At 44.9% G+C, this 17,118-nt stretch overlaps 1 protein-coding gene across 1 annotated transcript in view; it reads left to right on the top strand.

Moving 5' to 3' along the window:
- Window positions 1-17,118, top strand: part of LOC126470788 (glutamate receptor ionotropic, kainate 2-like) — a 269,284-nt gene that overhangs the window by 219,087 nt on the left and 33,079 nt on the right. The window contains exon 3 of the mRNA XM_050098798.1: window positions 93-275. Coding sequence (XP_049954755.1) covers window positions 93-275 — 183 coding nt within the window. The remainder of the gene's footprint in view (window positions 1-92; window positions 276-17,118) is intronic.

Here is a 17,118-nt window from a genome sequence, read left to right on the forward strand (position 1 = left end):
AGTACGAAATTTTTTGACACGGTAGAGGTCCAGCGCTGGTAACTGGTCTGGGAACAGGGTGCAGTGTAACAAGGAACGTGTGGCTTGTGCAGTGGCGTTGCTGGAGGAGGGTGAGAGCGGACTGGCGGAGCGACGCGCGGCGCTGGAGGCGGCGGCGGAGGCCATCAACCGGCAGACGGTGGCGCTGCTGCAGACCACCGGCGTGCTGCGGCCGCTGCTCAGCCTGCGCGTCCACCAGCTGCGCCGAGCAGACGGCTTCACCACCGGCAGGCTCGGTCAGTACCCCTCCGCATCAACACTTTCTCGTGTGAGTGCAATGGAATATACAATTTCACATAGCTGTTTTCCAGCGATTCTGAGCAAACATACGCCGGTGCCCATGAAAACAGCTACACCAGAATATAACAAATACAGAAATTTTAGCCAGCCGCTCTGACCGAGCGGTTCTAGGCGCTTCAGTCCGGAACCGCGCTGTTGCTACGGTCGCAGGTTCGAATCCTGCCTCGGGCATGGATGTGTGTGATGTCCTTAGGTTACTTAGGTTTAAGTAATTCTAAGTTCTAGGGGACCTATGACCACAGCAGTTGAGTCCCATAGTGCTCAGAGCCATTTGAACCTTTTTTTTTTTTTTTTTTTTTTTTTTTTTTTTTTGACAGGCATCTTATCCGCATGGCTGTAGCGGATCGTGCAGCCACGTCTCGATCCCTGAGTCAACAGATGGGGACGTTTGCAAGACAACAACCATCTGCACGAACAGTTCGACGACGATTGCAGCAGCATGGACTATCAGCTCTGAGACCGTGGCTGCGGTTACCCTTGACGCTGCATCACAGACGGGAGCACCTGCGATGGTGTGCTCAACGACGAACGTGGATGCACGAATGGCAAAACGTCGTCTTTTCGGATGAATCCAGGTTCTATTTACAGCATCACGATGGTCGCATCCGTGTTTGGCGACATCGCGGTGAACGCACACTGGAAGCGTGTATTCGTCATCGCCATCTGGCGTATCACCCGGCGTGATGGTATGGTGTGCCATTGGTTACACGTCTCGGTCACCTCTTGTTCGCATTGACGGCACTTTGAACAGTGGACATTACATTTCAGATGTGTTACGACCCGTGGCTGTACCCTTCATTCGATCCCTGTGAAACCCTACATTTCAGCAGGATAATGCACGACCGCATGTTGCAGGTCCTATACGGGCCTTTCTGTATACAGAAAATGTTCGACTGCTGCCCTGGCGAGCACATTCTCCAGATCTCTCATCAATTGAAAACGTGTGGTCAATGGTGGCTGAGCAACTGGCTCGTCACAATACGCCAGTCACTACTCTTGATGAATTGTGGTATCGTGTTGAAGCTGCATGGGCAGCTGTGCCTGTACACGCCATCCAAGCTATGTTTGACTCATTACCCAGGCGTATCAAGGCCGTTATTAAAGCCAGAGGTGGTTGTTCTGAATACTGATTTCTCAGGATCTATGCAGCCAAATTGCGTGAAAAGTAATCACATGTCACTTCTAGTATAATATATTTGTACAATGAATACCTGTTTAACATCAGCATTTCTTTTTGGTGTAGCAATTTTAATGGCCAGTAGTTTAGTAGTGTAGGGGTCGGGTGCGTGACCCCTATGGTGGCGGGTGAACTGGTCTTCTGGTATGTCAGCATGAAGTGCATTTCTCTCGCAGGAGCGTGTCTGTAATGATAATGGTGGTAGTTTATGGTGCTGGACGTTAGATCATACGGTGTAGGCTTTCACGGCCGGTGTTAACTTCACGTATAGTTTCCGGGCGGACGGGCCATGTTCGATATGTAAAACGCTCCCCTAACGTTTCGTCTCTGGCTGCGGGAGACGTCTTCGAAGGTGTGGTGGCGAACTTCAAACAGAACTGGAGAGCGCGCCTAGTACATATGTACCAAGAGAGTAAGCATGAAATAAAATTCAGTGAGACGAGCGTCGTATCGAAAACGTTACATTATCATATCCACAAGTACAGAGAGTTTATAGAAATTCATGAACACAGTCATAACTTTACAAGAAAACAGGAACTTGTCGAATTAGACAGGCTGCAGTTCTGTACTTAGAGACCAGGCTTCTGCATCCAGGTTGTATAGAGATCATTGGTGTAGTTTCTTTGGGTGTTCAGTATAGTATCAGTGAGCGTGCTCTCCGTGTGTAAAATGGGGAAGGCGCGTGACCTACCTGAGTCTGACCGAGGGCAGAGTGTGATGGCCCGGAGGCTCGGCGCAAGCATTTCGGGAACTGGACGACTTTTGGGATGTTCGAGGAGTGCTGCGGTGAGTGTCTTCAACACGTGGCGAAATCAAGGTAAAACTATGACCAGACGTAGTGGGGTTGGGCGGCCACCCCTCATTACAAATGTAGGACGTCGAAGGCTGGGTGAGCCGAGCGACCGCTCCGGTCGCAAGTTTGAATCCTGCCTCGGGAATGGATGTGTGTGATGTCTTTAGGTTAGTTAGGTTTAATTAGTTCTAAGTTCTAGGCGACTGATGACCTCAGAAGTTAAGTCGCATAGTGCTCAGAGCCATTTGAACGATTTTTTGAAGGCTGGGTAGACTGATAAAACAGGACAGGCGGCGAACTGTGGCGGAACTAACATTAGACTGTATGCTGTATGCTGTGTCTGAACACACAGTGCACCATACAGCCTTAACGATGGACGTCCCTAGCCGAAGACCCACGCATTAGCCTATGTTAACACCACGACACCGGCAACTAAGACTGATACCTTCTTTATAATGTCGATGGGTGGACGCGAATCCGTCGTCTTCCAGGGAACAGCTCCTTGACACCTGTACTGTGGGACGGAGACAAGTTGGCGGCGGCTCCATTATGCTCTAGGGAACATTCACATGGGCATCCATTGCTCCAGTGGAGCTCGTAAAAGGCACCATGACGGCCAAAACGTATCGTACATTGGTTGCAGACCACGTACACCCCTTCATGACGATCAAGTTTCCCGAAGGCAGTGGCATTTTTTAACAAGATAATGCGCCAACTCACAAACCCAGGAGTGTGGTTCTAACAAGGGAACCTCCCCATCGCACCCCCCTCAGATTTAGTTATAAGTTGGCACAGTGGATAGGCCTTGAAAAACTGAACACAGATCAATTGAGAAAACAGGAAGAAGTTGTGTGGAACTGTGAAAAAATAAGCAAAATATACAAACTGAGTACTTCATGGGAAGATAGGCAACATCAAGGACAGTGGCAACGGAGGAGCGCCGTGGTCTCGTGGTAACGTGAGCAGCTGCGGAACGAAACGTCCTTGGCTCAAATCTTCCATCGAGTGAAAAATTTAATTTTTTATTTTTAGTTTATGTGACAAACTCTTATGTTTTCATCACTTTTTTGGGAGTGATTATCACATCCACAAGAAAACCTAAATCGGGCAAGGTAGAAGAATCTTTTTACCCACGCGCCAAGTGTACAAGTTAGGTGGGTCGACAACATATTCCTGTCATGTGACGCACATGCCGTCACCAGTGTCGTATAGAATATATCAGATGTGTTTTCCTGTGGAGGAATCGGTTGATCTATGACCTTGCGATCAAATGTTTTCGGTTCCCATTGGAGAGGCACGTCCTTTCGTCTACTAATCGCACGGTTTTGCGATGCGGTCGCAAAACACAGACACTAAACTTATTACAGTGAACAGAGACGTCAATGAACGAACGGACAGATAATAAATATGCAAAAATAAAGAAAGTAAAATTTTCACTCGAGGGAAGACTTGAACCAAGGACTTGTCGTTTCGCAGCTGCTCACGCTACCACGGGACCACGGCGCTCCTGAACTGAAATTGTCCATGATGTTGCCTATGTGGCCCATGGAATACTCAGTTTGTATATTTTGCTTATTTTTTCACAGTTCCACACAACTTCTTCCTGTTTTCTCAATTGATCTGTGTTCAGTTTATCAAGGCCTATCCACTGTGCCAACTTATAACTAAATCTGAGGGGGGTGCGATGGGGAGGTTCCCTTGTAAGAATACAGTGGCGTGTACCAGCTGCCCCCCCTCCCCCCCCCAACTCAACAGATCTGAACCCAATCGAACTCATCTGGGATGTGATTGAACATGGCGTCAGAGCTCATCGCCCCCCTTCCCGGAATTTACGGGAATAAAATGACATGTTGCTTGCATACGTGGTGCCACCTCCATCCAGAGACCTACCAAGGCGTCATTGCTGCCATGCCCGACGCGTCGCCTCTGTAATCTGTGCCAAAGGTGGACATACTGACTATTAGGCAGGCGGTCATAATAATGTGGCTGATTAGTGTAGCTTATGCGAATGGAATTCATGAAGTAATTGTGCAAGCCGACCTGTTTCATTTAAGAATCGCACATCCCAAATTCCAATCTGTCTGACTTATTTTACTGTAAACAATGAACTCCGTTTCATAACTTATTCCACAGCAAATGGAGTGGTGGAGTTGGAGTTTTAAGGGAGATTGATAGCCCCTGTGACGTAGGCGCCCATGGTCACTGAGGCATACTACCGTCAGCAGTCATTTCTCCAGAGGACGGCACGAAACTTAATGGCAGCTGTCGACGTCGTGCTGCAGTTGGCACAGCCACACAGCACTGACACAAATCATGTAATGCTATTACCTCCACTCTAGCATTCTCTATGCTATAAGCTAGTAACTGTGGGAGTATTGCCACTGCCACTTAAGTGTCCAACAGATCCAGGAGAGTTTGTACCACTTTCAGATCCATATTCACCGTGCCCAAGGCTGCTTTCACATACCCTGTCAGTTCTGTTGCCAGTTCCTGCAACGTTTGAGTGTTATTTGACACGCCCAGCTCAAAGATCGTTAGTTGCGAGGTATGCCACCCCCTAACATCTCTGTTGCTATTCGCCACTTCCTTCAGCATTTACCAAGGAAAATCACCAACAGCCGTAGTTTGGAAAAGTTATTTTATTTAATTTTGACAACCAGGTTCGGCATTTCAATGTGCCATCTTAAGGCCCCATACGCGCTTCATGTATAGACATTCAGATGTATCGTTATTGGCATAATGGAGCCATCAGTATCTGCATACCGTGAATTCGTTATTCGAGTGCTTCCTTCGAAAACTTGACAATAACTGAGTTGTTCTCAAAACTACCGCTATTTGGTGATTTTACTCGGTACACATTTGACCAGCCGCTGTCCCGCGTTTACAGTGGATCAATAGAGACTTATTTCAATCGTCCAAGAGTGTCATTTAATGCTTGGATATCGTTTCTGTGTCTTAAGTCCCAAAGACTGTCTTCAACAATTTCCCACCTGTATCTAACAATCCTGTCTTGCCACGCAGTAATGTGTGTGGCACCGTATCTACTACTTGGCGTAAATGTTGCCATACCCATTCATAAGAGACACGCAACCCCTCAGACTTCCTCCAGTATTCCCTTCCTCTCAGCCTCAAAATTTTATTCGGCAAACGTCTCCGCCAGCGTCTGTACTTCGTTCATTTCTGCCCGCATATCGTAAGTCAGTCTCAGTGTACAATGGTTTTCTGGTTTGGACAACCTCTTGCCTGGAGAATAGCTCATCCTCCTTCCACTTCCCCAATGAAGATGTATAGGAACAGGAGAATTACGGCACACATTATGGTTGTCCCAATGGTAATGTCACCTGGGAAAAGGAATTCACAACACAATCCGTCCCCATACTGAAAAGACCGGACGCCATGGTCCATTGTTCCATACCAAAAACGACATAATTCATTCCGTTATGGTGAGATACCTTTGTACATGGACAGTGGTTGTCTGTGTTGGTGATAGCAGCTTAACATTTACTGATGACGTTATTTCCACAATTTGTGTCGCCCTTGATCGCGTAATAAGTTTCTACATATCGTATTTCTGAGTACAGCGGCTTGTTAACATCTCCCATTGGCCAACCCCGTACTCTGGCAATTTAATAGTATGTCGTCCCATTTTCTCTTGTCATTCGAGTGCCTTGGTCTTGGCTTGTGTACTCGATTCCACACCTCTTTTAACATTTTAACAAAATTAAGCAAGGGTTCCTCATTTTTCCGTACCTTAGATTTAATAGCGTCAAAAGGTCACGGCATCTTCCCTCCATACACCACCTTATATGGCCAGAGCTCAGTGCTATCACACACCTTTGAATTATGTGCAACCATGAAACAGAGTAGGTAAGTAAGAGTGATTTCCGGTGTGCCGCAGGGGAGTGTCGTAGGACCGTTGCTATTCACAATATATATAAACGACCTTGTGGACAACATCGGAAGTTCACTGAGGCTTTTTGCGGATGGTGCTGTAGCATATCGAGAGGTTGTAACAATGGAAAATTCTACTGAAATGCAGGAGGATCTGCAACGAATTGACGCATGGTGCAGGGAATGGCAATTGAATCCCAATGTAGACAAGTGTAATGTGCTGCGAATACATAGAAAGAAAGATCCTTTATCATTTAGCTACAATACAGCAAGGCAGCAACTGGAAGTAGTTAATTCTATAAATTATCTGGGAGTAAGCATTAGGAGTGATGTAAAATGGAATGACCATATAAAATTAATCGTCGATGAAGCAGATGCCAGACTGAGATTCATTGGAATAATTCTAAGGAAATGCATTCCGAAAACAAAGGAAGTAGGTTACAGTACACTTCTTCGTCCACTGCTTGAATACTGCTTACCGGTGTGGGATCCGTATCAGATAGGGTTGATAGAAGGGATAGAGAAGATCCAACGGACAGCGGCGAGCTTCGTTACGGTATCATTTGGTAATCGCGAGAGCGTTACGGAGATGATGGATAAACTCCAGTACAAGACTCTGCGAGGGAGACGCTCAGTAGCTCGGTACTGGCTTTTGTTGAAGTTTCGAGAACATACCTTCACCGAGGACTCAAGCAGTATATTGCTCCCTCCTACGTATATCTCTCGAAGAGACCATGAGGATAAAATCAGAGAGATTATAGCCCACACAGAGGCATACCGACAATCTTTCTTTCCACGAACAGTACGAGACTGGAATAGATGGGAGAACCGATAGAGGTACTCAAAGTACCCCCCGCCACACACCGTCAGGTGGCTTGCGGAGTATGGATGTAAATGTAGATGTAAACATCCCAGATCTTATGGTGACTACTGACATAATGGCTCAGCATCTTACTGATGGTCCGGTGAATGTGTCCACACCTCCCATTAGCTTGTGGGTGGAAGGGACTAGGCCTCAGTATCTGGACTTTAACAAGTTAAACTACTGTTTCATTAACTCTGACATGAAGTTTATTGCGTAAGACTTCGTACACAATGGTAAGGACAGGTGGGCGACAGAGCAGCGTAGCAACTGTCGTCGTAGGAAAGCTGTACAGAAGCAAAAATGATTAGCGAACAAATCAACATAGTAAAATGAAGATTTACTTAACTTGTATTTGTCCAAGTGTACAAAGAGTCATTATAAATAACGCAGCAAGAGATAGAGCAACAAGGGTGAAGCTCTCTGAACTAAGGCACGAACGATGGTGTCAGAGCCGCGACTAGGGGGCGTAGCGTAGCGTTACGTAGCGAAGAAGCTCCAAACGCGCGTGGGGTTGCATCGCTGCTGCCGGCCGTTCTATATTGTGGTGGCAGAGGGCGCTCGTAGTCTTGAACTGTTGGAAGCATGGCTCAGCGAGCATGCTCCATTGGTTCCGCCGGTTACCGTATGACCGCTATCAGCATCTGACGGGCACTTATCAATCCCATTGCCAACTTTGACTTTCGTGGTGTGGTATCGATACACGATACCACAAAGTTATTAACGTGAGCCATAATTATCATGTCAGGGACACGAAAATTCAATAACGAACTGTTCACCATTGATTGTGCTAATGTACTTGTTTGTTGATTTGGAATGGCAATCATCACAGTTCAAAGCAAAAAAATGGTCTATGATAGTCAAAACAGGCTTATCATCCACTGGTGTTTTCCTAAATGGATCGAAGTTGTCCTTCACAAACATTTCTAATGGTTTGAATGTTGTGACTTCGCAAGACAGCCAAGCCACTATGAGATAGCCGAAAGGCACGCGTTTAAGCTCACGCAGGCTGGCGTGAGGTCTGGAACAGTTAAAGGAGTTGAGTCTAGTAAAAAAAGTACGTAGCTTCTGGAATACTTAACTTTAATCCATAATTGGTAAACATCGGTCTGACGGTACATGCACCACAAGATAAATAGCAAAGATAATGGCGCCAGCAGGTCGTAGCAAATGACGTAGCTGAAGGCTATGCTAACTATCGTCTCGGCAAATAAGAGCGTAATTTGTCAGTGAACCATCGCTAGCAAAGTCGGCTGTACAACTGGGGCGAGTGCTAGGACGTCTCTCTAGACCTGCCGTGTGGCGGCGCTCGGTCTGCAATCACTGATAGTGGCGACACGCGGGTCGGACGTACACTACCGGACCGCGGCCGATTTAAAGGCTACCACCTAGCAAGTGTGGTGTCTGGCGGTGACACCACATTGAATGCCTCTGGTTCCAATGCCTTTGCCACAGTGGTAACACCAGTTCTACATCTACTTCTACGTAGATACTCCGCAAGCCACGGTACTGCATTCAGGCTCAGTTAAAGCAGTGACCTGCAGCTATTGACAGAAAAGTCTTACTGTCCCACTACTTGTCATTTCCTTTCCTGTCCTACCCGATCACCAAAGTTAAAGTGCTGTCGGGCTTGGCTAGCACTTGGATGGCTCACCGTCGAGGTCTGCTGAGTGCTGGCAAGCGGGCTACACTCAGACCTTGTGAGGCCAAATGAGAAGGTACTTGATTGTCAAGTAGCGACACTGGTCACGAAAACTGACTGCTGCCTGGAGAGTGGTGTGCTGACCTCGTGCCCCTCTGTATCCACATCTGGTGACTCCTAAGGGCTGAGGCTGACACGGCAGCCGATCGGTACCCTCTGTTCTTCAAGATCTGTTCGAAAGGCGTTTTCTTTTAAGTAGCATTTGTTGATAACTCAAATCTGCACTTTATGCACATGGTACACAATTTCTCTCATACTAGCCAACATCCTGTCTCCGTATTCTCCATTCTCCACCAATACATTTTCACTACCCTGCGATCTGTTGTTCTTCATCCTCCATGTCCCGATGACAAGTGGTCATGAGTTTCCTTGCAGTCTGCTTCAATGGCTTTGCCACTCCGCCACATTGCAACACTACCACCAGTCGCCAGCATGACATTAAACTTTCTGCTTAGTGCATTTGAGTTACCTTGCTTTCTACGCTCTTTGTGAATCACCTGAAAGTCGAAAGCCCCCGCTGTAATGAGTTACTGTGCATCCAAATCTATAACGCTTTATGTCTGTAGGAAGTACACCCCTTTCATCTCTTCTGACTGCATGAGTACCCTTGTGGCAGTGAGCGAACCCTTTGGGTTTTGTGTATGCACTCTCCTAGACATGTCAGTTGGGAAACCTCTCAGAAAAGCAGCCAGATGCTCAGCCTCCTGAATAATGATCTGTTTGCCTCAGAGTTTTCGTTGCTGATAGCTCTGAGCGTCCATTCTCCTTATCTTGGCCAGAAAACTTTCTACCGACTCATTTCGTTTTTGATATTCCACTGAGGTGCTCACGAAAGAATCCGTAACCATTCTGTTTCTAGTAGTGCTGCAAGAGCCCTTCTTTCAGGTATTGAAATGTACAGGCATTCTTTAAATCCTTGTTTTAAATTAAGTGCGTTTTTGCGTCGCCTATTACGTCTAGTTTGGTCATCTGTAATAGCCTGTCATCTGACAAACGTCCAGTCTTGCAGTAGCGTGTGGGTCACCTACGAATGCGAACACGTCCTCGGTTGTTCTGCCCTGTAAAGAGTTGATTAGACTGACAGCTGCCGAAGACATTAAGATGTAGCTACACTGAATGGGGAGTTTCCTTCCCTCACCTCAGCTAATTCATTTTACATATGCGTGTTGTCTGCTGGAAACATCTTTACTTGCTCTAATAAAGCTTGAAATGCTTCCTGGGAGGAAACATCTTGCGTATATTACTCAGATACTGAAAACTTTTACCAAAACAGAAAAAAAAATTAAACCGCAAAACACACAATAACAAAAACAGACACACTGCTACAGACACTAAAAAATAGCAACACACTGCTTCTAATCTTTGTGTGAAATATTGCCTATGTAAAGCATAAAACACGTTTTCCGAAAATATTATACCTGCAGACTCGGCCCATCCGTACGCCCATAAGATGACCATTTTTGATTCTAATATTCATCGAGTTACAGCTATCCCTTTTGCACCAGATGCGGTAGAAACTGAACTGGTCACACTTGAGAATATTGCTATAAATAATGACTATAGTCATCAGTTGGTAAGACAGATGTATAACAAGAAAATAAATAAAAATAATATTACCTCTTCCACCCTAGGAGATGCGTTAGATGACAAACAGATGGCAACGATATCTATAGGCAATCATAGGCAATATAAGTTACAAATTGGGGCGTTTACTCAGAGCCCATAATTTCAGAGTCGCATATTCTACTAATAATAGTTTACATTGGAATTTAATTCACTCCTTGCAGAGTAAGAGCGATAAACTTTCCCAATCAGGAGTATATAAAATTACATGCGGCGATTGCCCAAAACTTTACATCGGTCAAACGGGGCGAGCTATGGGTCTCAGGTATAAAGAGCATATTCCTACTAGAAGCGGTGACGGTACTAAGGGCTCTACTTATGCGGAACACCTTGTGCAAACGGCTCATGCGCCGAGCCCTCGAGTTAATATCGAGTTACTTCATGCCGAGGTTAAGGGGTTAAAACTGGATGTTTTCGAAGAAATGCAGATCATTAAGCATCTGCAACATGTTAAAGACAATATCCTCAATGACCAACTCCTACTAAGAAATAGAAAATATTTTGAAGGTTTCGCGCCTTTACTTTGTTCTTCCTACTTGTAAATTTGATGATCTGGCGATTATCATATGCGCGCGCTGATTGGCGAGCGCGGTTGGTCAAGCTGTTCATCTTCTTTCCTTTTATCCTAATTTTCCTTTTACGATGAAGGTGATTTTAACCCTTTGAACACCTCACGTTTTATCCCTATATCTTTATTACCACGACGCCTTTAGATTACGTCCCCTCAGCGCCCCCCCCCCCCCCCCCCCCCTCCCAGGCTAGGCTAACTACTGGCTTTAGGTATAGTTTTTAAGAGTTCCTCCTGTTGTCATAGGTAGCTTCATATATAAGTTTCTTTACTAGCATAAGCAACCGTGTGCGGTTATTTTTAGGTTTCACCTCCTATTTAGCTCGTCTCTTGCTCTATCCATTTCATTTTTTGATATACGTTGATCCACGGATGAGAATATATGGGCTATTTAGCCCCGACCCATGTATAAACTTTCTCGTACTCGTATGCGCATGCGCATTCAAGTAACTTCCCTTGTCTTGCGCATGTATATAGATAGCGGGTCAGGCTTGTAAGTGAGCGACCGTTTGTAGCTGCAGTTCATGGCGGGTCATGGCCCATCGAACATAGGCCGGTGTGAGGTGGAGCGTACACCATTAAGTTAAGTAGTGGTTTTGACTTTATACATATGAACTGTTTGCGTTTTCCTTTTCTTTTTCGTTTATAAATGTATAGCTATGGTTTTCTTTTAATCATTGACAAAGGTCTTCTTAGGAACTTGTGGGTTTTATTGTTGTTCTGAAGAAGGTGTAGTTATCTACGCCGAAACCTGGGTTACTGGGTTAACACTTAACACTAGGTGCTTTTTTCGCAATAGAGGCGGGTTTTTAGTTTTTTAATATATTAACCAACGATTGCTGATGCGCTGCGATGTTGAAAGTTCTTATTTGCGTGAAATCATCATTAATCCCGACTCTGAACATCGCTCAGTGTAATAAGATAGATGACCATAGTGCCGGCATGCACTACTCTTTTACAGGTGCTCACTCTGCACAATGCGCGCTTTGACCCAATAAATTGCGTGCATACATCTCAGTACTAGCATAATCTTCTGTAGTGTACCTTCTACACTGAGAAAGATCGATCTCTGTGGCGAAGGCGGCCACGGTCACTGAAGCGTGCTAGTAGCAGCAGTTACTTGCTTGGAGAATGCCCATGGGATGATGGCAGCCGTCGGCGTTGTGCTGTGGTCGGCTCAGCCACAGAGCGCTGAAGGCAGCGGCGGCTACTCGCGGCAGGCACTAGCATCCGGTCTTGGTTGCTGACCTGTTTTTGTAGCCCGGCAACAGTGCATGCCTGCACAGGGTGAGATACAGCAACAGTGTGCCTGCATGGGTGCGGGTGGATGGAAAGCAAAATCACCCAGACTCGAACCTACAGCTCACCACGCAGGCGAGCATAGGCAGAAAGAAGTTAACCAGTAGGTGACTCGATAGTGCAAAGGTTAGTTACCATTCAGACTCAGTTAAAGCAGTGGCCTGCAGCTGTTGACAGCAAAGTCTGACGGTGCAGCTGGCTGATTACTCTTGAACTGCAAGCAGTTTGTGTCAGCTATGTAACAGCATACTGGGCACAACTAAAACTGAGAGTCTAAGTTGTGTGGTACCTACATAACCTGGGTTGGTTAGTGTTTCTCAAATGGAAGCATTGCTCCCCTGTAAGTCACAACAGGCTGGAAATGCCATAGAAATCGTTGGGAAATCACGACATCATCTGTCCTAGCTTTCGTGTCCTATTCGCTCCTCCAGAAGCCCTGTCAGTGCTGCAATGTTTCTCAGCTTCTGCTCTCAGAAATTCTGGCTCGCATCTTCTGCATCGTCAGTGTAATGAATATATGGTACTACAAACTGGATACGCGCTGTTGTGCCATGACACCTATTTGTCAGACTGAGCTGAACTTCCCTCCTTATGACATCGTTCTGCTGAACGGGCGCAGGAGTATTTGCTACACAGTGTGGTACAACAGTGGGAAAAATACATGATTAAATTTACAGAATGAGATTTTCTCTCTGCAGCGGAGTGTGCGCTGATATGAAACTTCTGGCAGATAAAAACTTTGTGCCGGACCGAGACTCGAACTCGGGACCATTGCCTTTCCCGGGCAAGTGCTCCACCATCTGAGCTACCCAAGCACGTCTCACGACCCGTCCTCACAGCTTCAATTCTGCCAGTACCTCGTCTCCTACTTTCCAAACTTCACAGAAGCTCTTCTGCAAACCTTGCAGAACTACCACTCCTGGACGAAAGGAGACGAGGTACTGGCAGAATTGAAGCTGTGAGGACGGCTCGTGAGTCGTGCCTGGGTAGCTCAGATGGTAGAGCACTTGCCCGCGAAAGGCAAAGGTTCCGAATTCGAGTCTCGGTCCGGCACACAGTTTTAATCTGCCAGAAGTTTCACGATTAAATTTACTGGAGATTTGGTGGTATGCAAGATGTGAAATATAACATAAAACGCATCCACGATCTGGCAACAAAAAACTCTAACATAGCTGGGCATAAACGCGAACTGAGTTTTGGTGACAGGTACGGGTACAGCATTCCATTCTACTTTGACTCTATCCCAAAGCGCAAAAATCGTTGTGGGTGGCAAGTGATGACGTGTCAGCCTCTCGCCAGCTTACGACCATATGTTTTGCTTTAGCTGGGCGATAGGTCTGGAAAACGTGGTGACCAGAGCAACAGTCGAACACCCTCTGTACTCAGGGAGGTTAGGACAACATACGCAATTTGCGGTCTTACGTCAGCTTGTTCAAAAGTACTCTCCGATCAAAGGTATCCGGACACCTATTAGAGGACATTAATTCCCTGCTTTTATGATGACTTGAATTTTGCTGGGGAAACTGTCAAAAATGGTTCAAATGGCTGTGAGCACTATGAGACTTAACTTGTGAGGTCATCAGTCGCCTAGAACTTAGAACTAACTAACCTTCTGTCGGGCGCGGTGTTTGTCGCAGCGAGATCGGGCGCGGTGTATCAAATTAATCACACCGTTTATTCGCGTGATCATTTATTAAATTCTGTTCACAGAACATATTATAAGTGCCAAATATATTTAAAGAAAGACAAAGATGACACACGAGCACAACTGCAGTAGAAATATTCATCATTCAGATTTCTTATCGTAAATGTTGGGCTTTAGTAACAAATGATAAAAACGTCGCATTTTCATTTGCTTCCTTATTATATTTCACTAATAAAACACATTACAAATGACAATTATCTTTACAGAAAGGCTATTACGACACTGGAGCAGAACAACAATGATATTACAACTCATTCATTTGTTCCATCGTCACTTTTTGACTGTGGTAACAAATGCGGAATTTTCCGCATTCAGAGCAAAAAGGTTCAATGTGTAACAAACAGATCGGCTTCTGACACATTTTGCAACAATATCTTGTCAGTCTTTTTTTTTCTGTGCAGGTATTACACCTTTTCCTCTGAATCCCAGTCCCTTGTTCTTCGTTTCTGCTTGTGTCTTCTGCTTCTTCTTCACACGTTGGCCTATATTGTTGTAGCCGCAGATGAAGATCTCTGTGAATTCCTGAGGCGTCCAAGCATCTACGAACCAAGTGAGGTAGAACTAACGCATGTGAGAGTTGCTTCAGGAATCCTTTTCTTCCGATAAAATTCTCGTTCTCGCCATAGTAAATTACTTGTGAATTGATTCCACTCATATTGATCATTGCAAAAAATATGACCATGGGCCAACGGCACAAATTTCTTGCTACATTGTATGAAGCGATCAACTTATCTGTAGTGTCGACTCCACCTTTGGTGGTATTGTAAAATGTTACAATGGATGGTTTCTGTTTATCTCGAGTATCAGCATCTACTGAATTATCTTCATGCAAACTTTATGGCAAGATAACACACTTCCCCTTTTTAGGAACGTAGGAAACTAGAGTACAGCCTTTCTTGAAGCTAAAAAGTGAACTGAAAAGAAGCTTTGATGCTCTTATACTGATTGGTATACAGAACTTTAATCGACAAATGTCGTCATCTATGAGGCAATTCCAACATTCCAAAGGCGTTCTCAATGCTTTCGCCGCACCTATAGAACCAGGTAACTTTCGAATAATATTGTGGGCCTGAAACGTACTCTCTGCGATGGTGGAACTTTATTCTTAGATGCATTGGTAAAGGTGCAAGGGCTGGTAATGTTCTATGCACATTGTTGAATTTGCCAAATCCACCTTCTAGGTATACGAAATATGTAACAGCATTTAGGGACTCTGTAAATGCTGTGGCTGAAGATTCAATGGTTGCTGCTACATCAGAAGCTGTTGAAGGAAATGAGGGTGACACAGACATCAGCAATGCTGTGGATGGATCCTGGTAAAAGCGTGGGTTTAGTTCTAAAAATGGTTTTACATCTGCAATAAGTATTGATACTGGAAAAGGTTTGGATTTTTAAGTTCCCAGTAAGCACTGCCAAGGCTGTACAGAGAACCAGAAGAACAGATTACTTCATAAGCGGCCGTGTATAAAATGTTATGATCGCACAAGTGGAGGAATGGAGGTAAAAGGTGCAGTTAACATTTTCCAGCGTTCGCATAAGGAGAGAGGTGTCAGATTTGGGAATTACTTAGGTGATGGAGACAGCAAGGCTTTCATTGCAGTACAAAACAGTAAGCCATATGATGTTCCTATATAAAACCTTGAGTGTGTAGGACATGTCAAGAAAAGATTGGGAACACGTCTGCATAACCTAAAAACGAAGTTGGGTAACACAAAACTGTCTGATGGAAAGTGAATAAAATGTGCTGGAAGACTAACGGACAAAGTAATTGATGAATTACAGGAATATTATGGGAAGGCCATTAGAGATAACTGTGACAATTTAGAGAAGATGAAAAGAGCTGTGTGGAGCACTTTCTTTCATCGAATATCAACCGATGAAAAGCCATGTCATGTTTTGTGTCCGCCCCCACCAAACTCTTGGTGTAAATATAGGCAAGCTGAATTTTCTGACACCCTGCATGAATTTACACATAAACATTCTCCTCCTTTGGAAGTAATGGAGGTCATACAACCTATTCACAGAGATTTGGCAAATCCTAGGCTACTAAAGAAGTGTTTACATTGGAAGACCCAGAATGTGAATGAGTCCTTCAATAATGGTGTGTGGTGCCGTGTGCCTAAAAATGTATTTGTTAGCCTTATGACTCTAAAGTTAGCAGTGTCTGATGCTGTAATAACTTTTTATGGTGGGAACTATTAAAGACATAAGGTTCTGTAGAAGTTAGGGGTAAGATTTGGACAGAACACAGCTAAAGGAATGCGGGAACTGGATGAGCTTCCTGTACGTGAAGCAGAGTTAGACACATACTATGGGCCAGGGCTATTCAATTGCATAAAAGACACAGAAATGTAAGTCTGTATAAGAATTTGTAACAAAAAAGGGTTTTATACCTCAATGTCTCTGAACTAAATTTTTTGCAATAAATGACTCGTTTTCCAAAAAAGTACTGATGGTAGAGACATTAAATTTTCACAGCATGCAAAGTGTGAGATTCAACACATATGGAACTAGAACAATTAACATATTCTGAGTTGTTTTGTTTTTATGTTTATTTATTTACAAAATTCTGTCAAAAAATTTAGTGTTTGAGAAACAAAAGATAACACGCCCCACAATACAATTTTAGCAATAATTCTAGTTCAGTGTATCTAGAAAGGTGCGTTCAATAGTTATGGAAAATTGTAAGTTAGTGTCTTAAAACGTTTCCAGGATAATGGGTCACAAAATTTGATAATTTCAGATTGGCGGCATAGGACATACAATGTCCCCTTAAGCAGTGTAGGGCACGTCACTTGGAGTCAGAGCCCGAGAGAGGCCACGCTTAGCGACAGAGGCGGCAGTAGGCGGCGATTATCTTGGGAAGGCCTCAAGCAGTCTTATAGTATCCGACGCAAGGTGCGATGGTATAAATTTCTTATGGCATTCACGGTTGGAAATGCTGTAGTTTTGTTGTGGTAGTGCGTGCAGATTTCATAGCCTGCGGAATCCAGCGGACCGAGATGTGTTTTTTAACGATCTAGAACACTCTACCCAACCTATACATTCGCCTCTGTGCCCTGTCGCACAACGGATACACCAGCAGATACATCAGCGCCTTCATACCCGCCGTCTTCAGGGTGTGGCCATCGCAGAGTGACGCCACGATTGTTGTAGCTC

This window comes from Schistocerca serialis, chromosome 3 (assembly GCF_023864345.2).
Source record: "Schistocerca serialis cubense isolate TAMUIC-IGC-003099 chromosome 3, iqSchSeri2.2, whole genome shotgun sequence".
NCBI lineage: Eukaryota > Metazoa > Arthropoda > Insecta > Orthoptera > Acrididae > Schistocerca > Schistocerca serialis.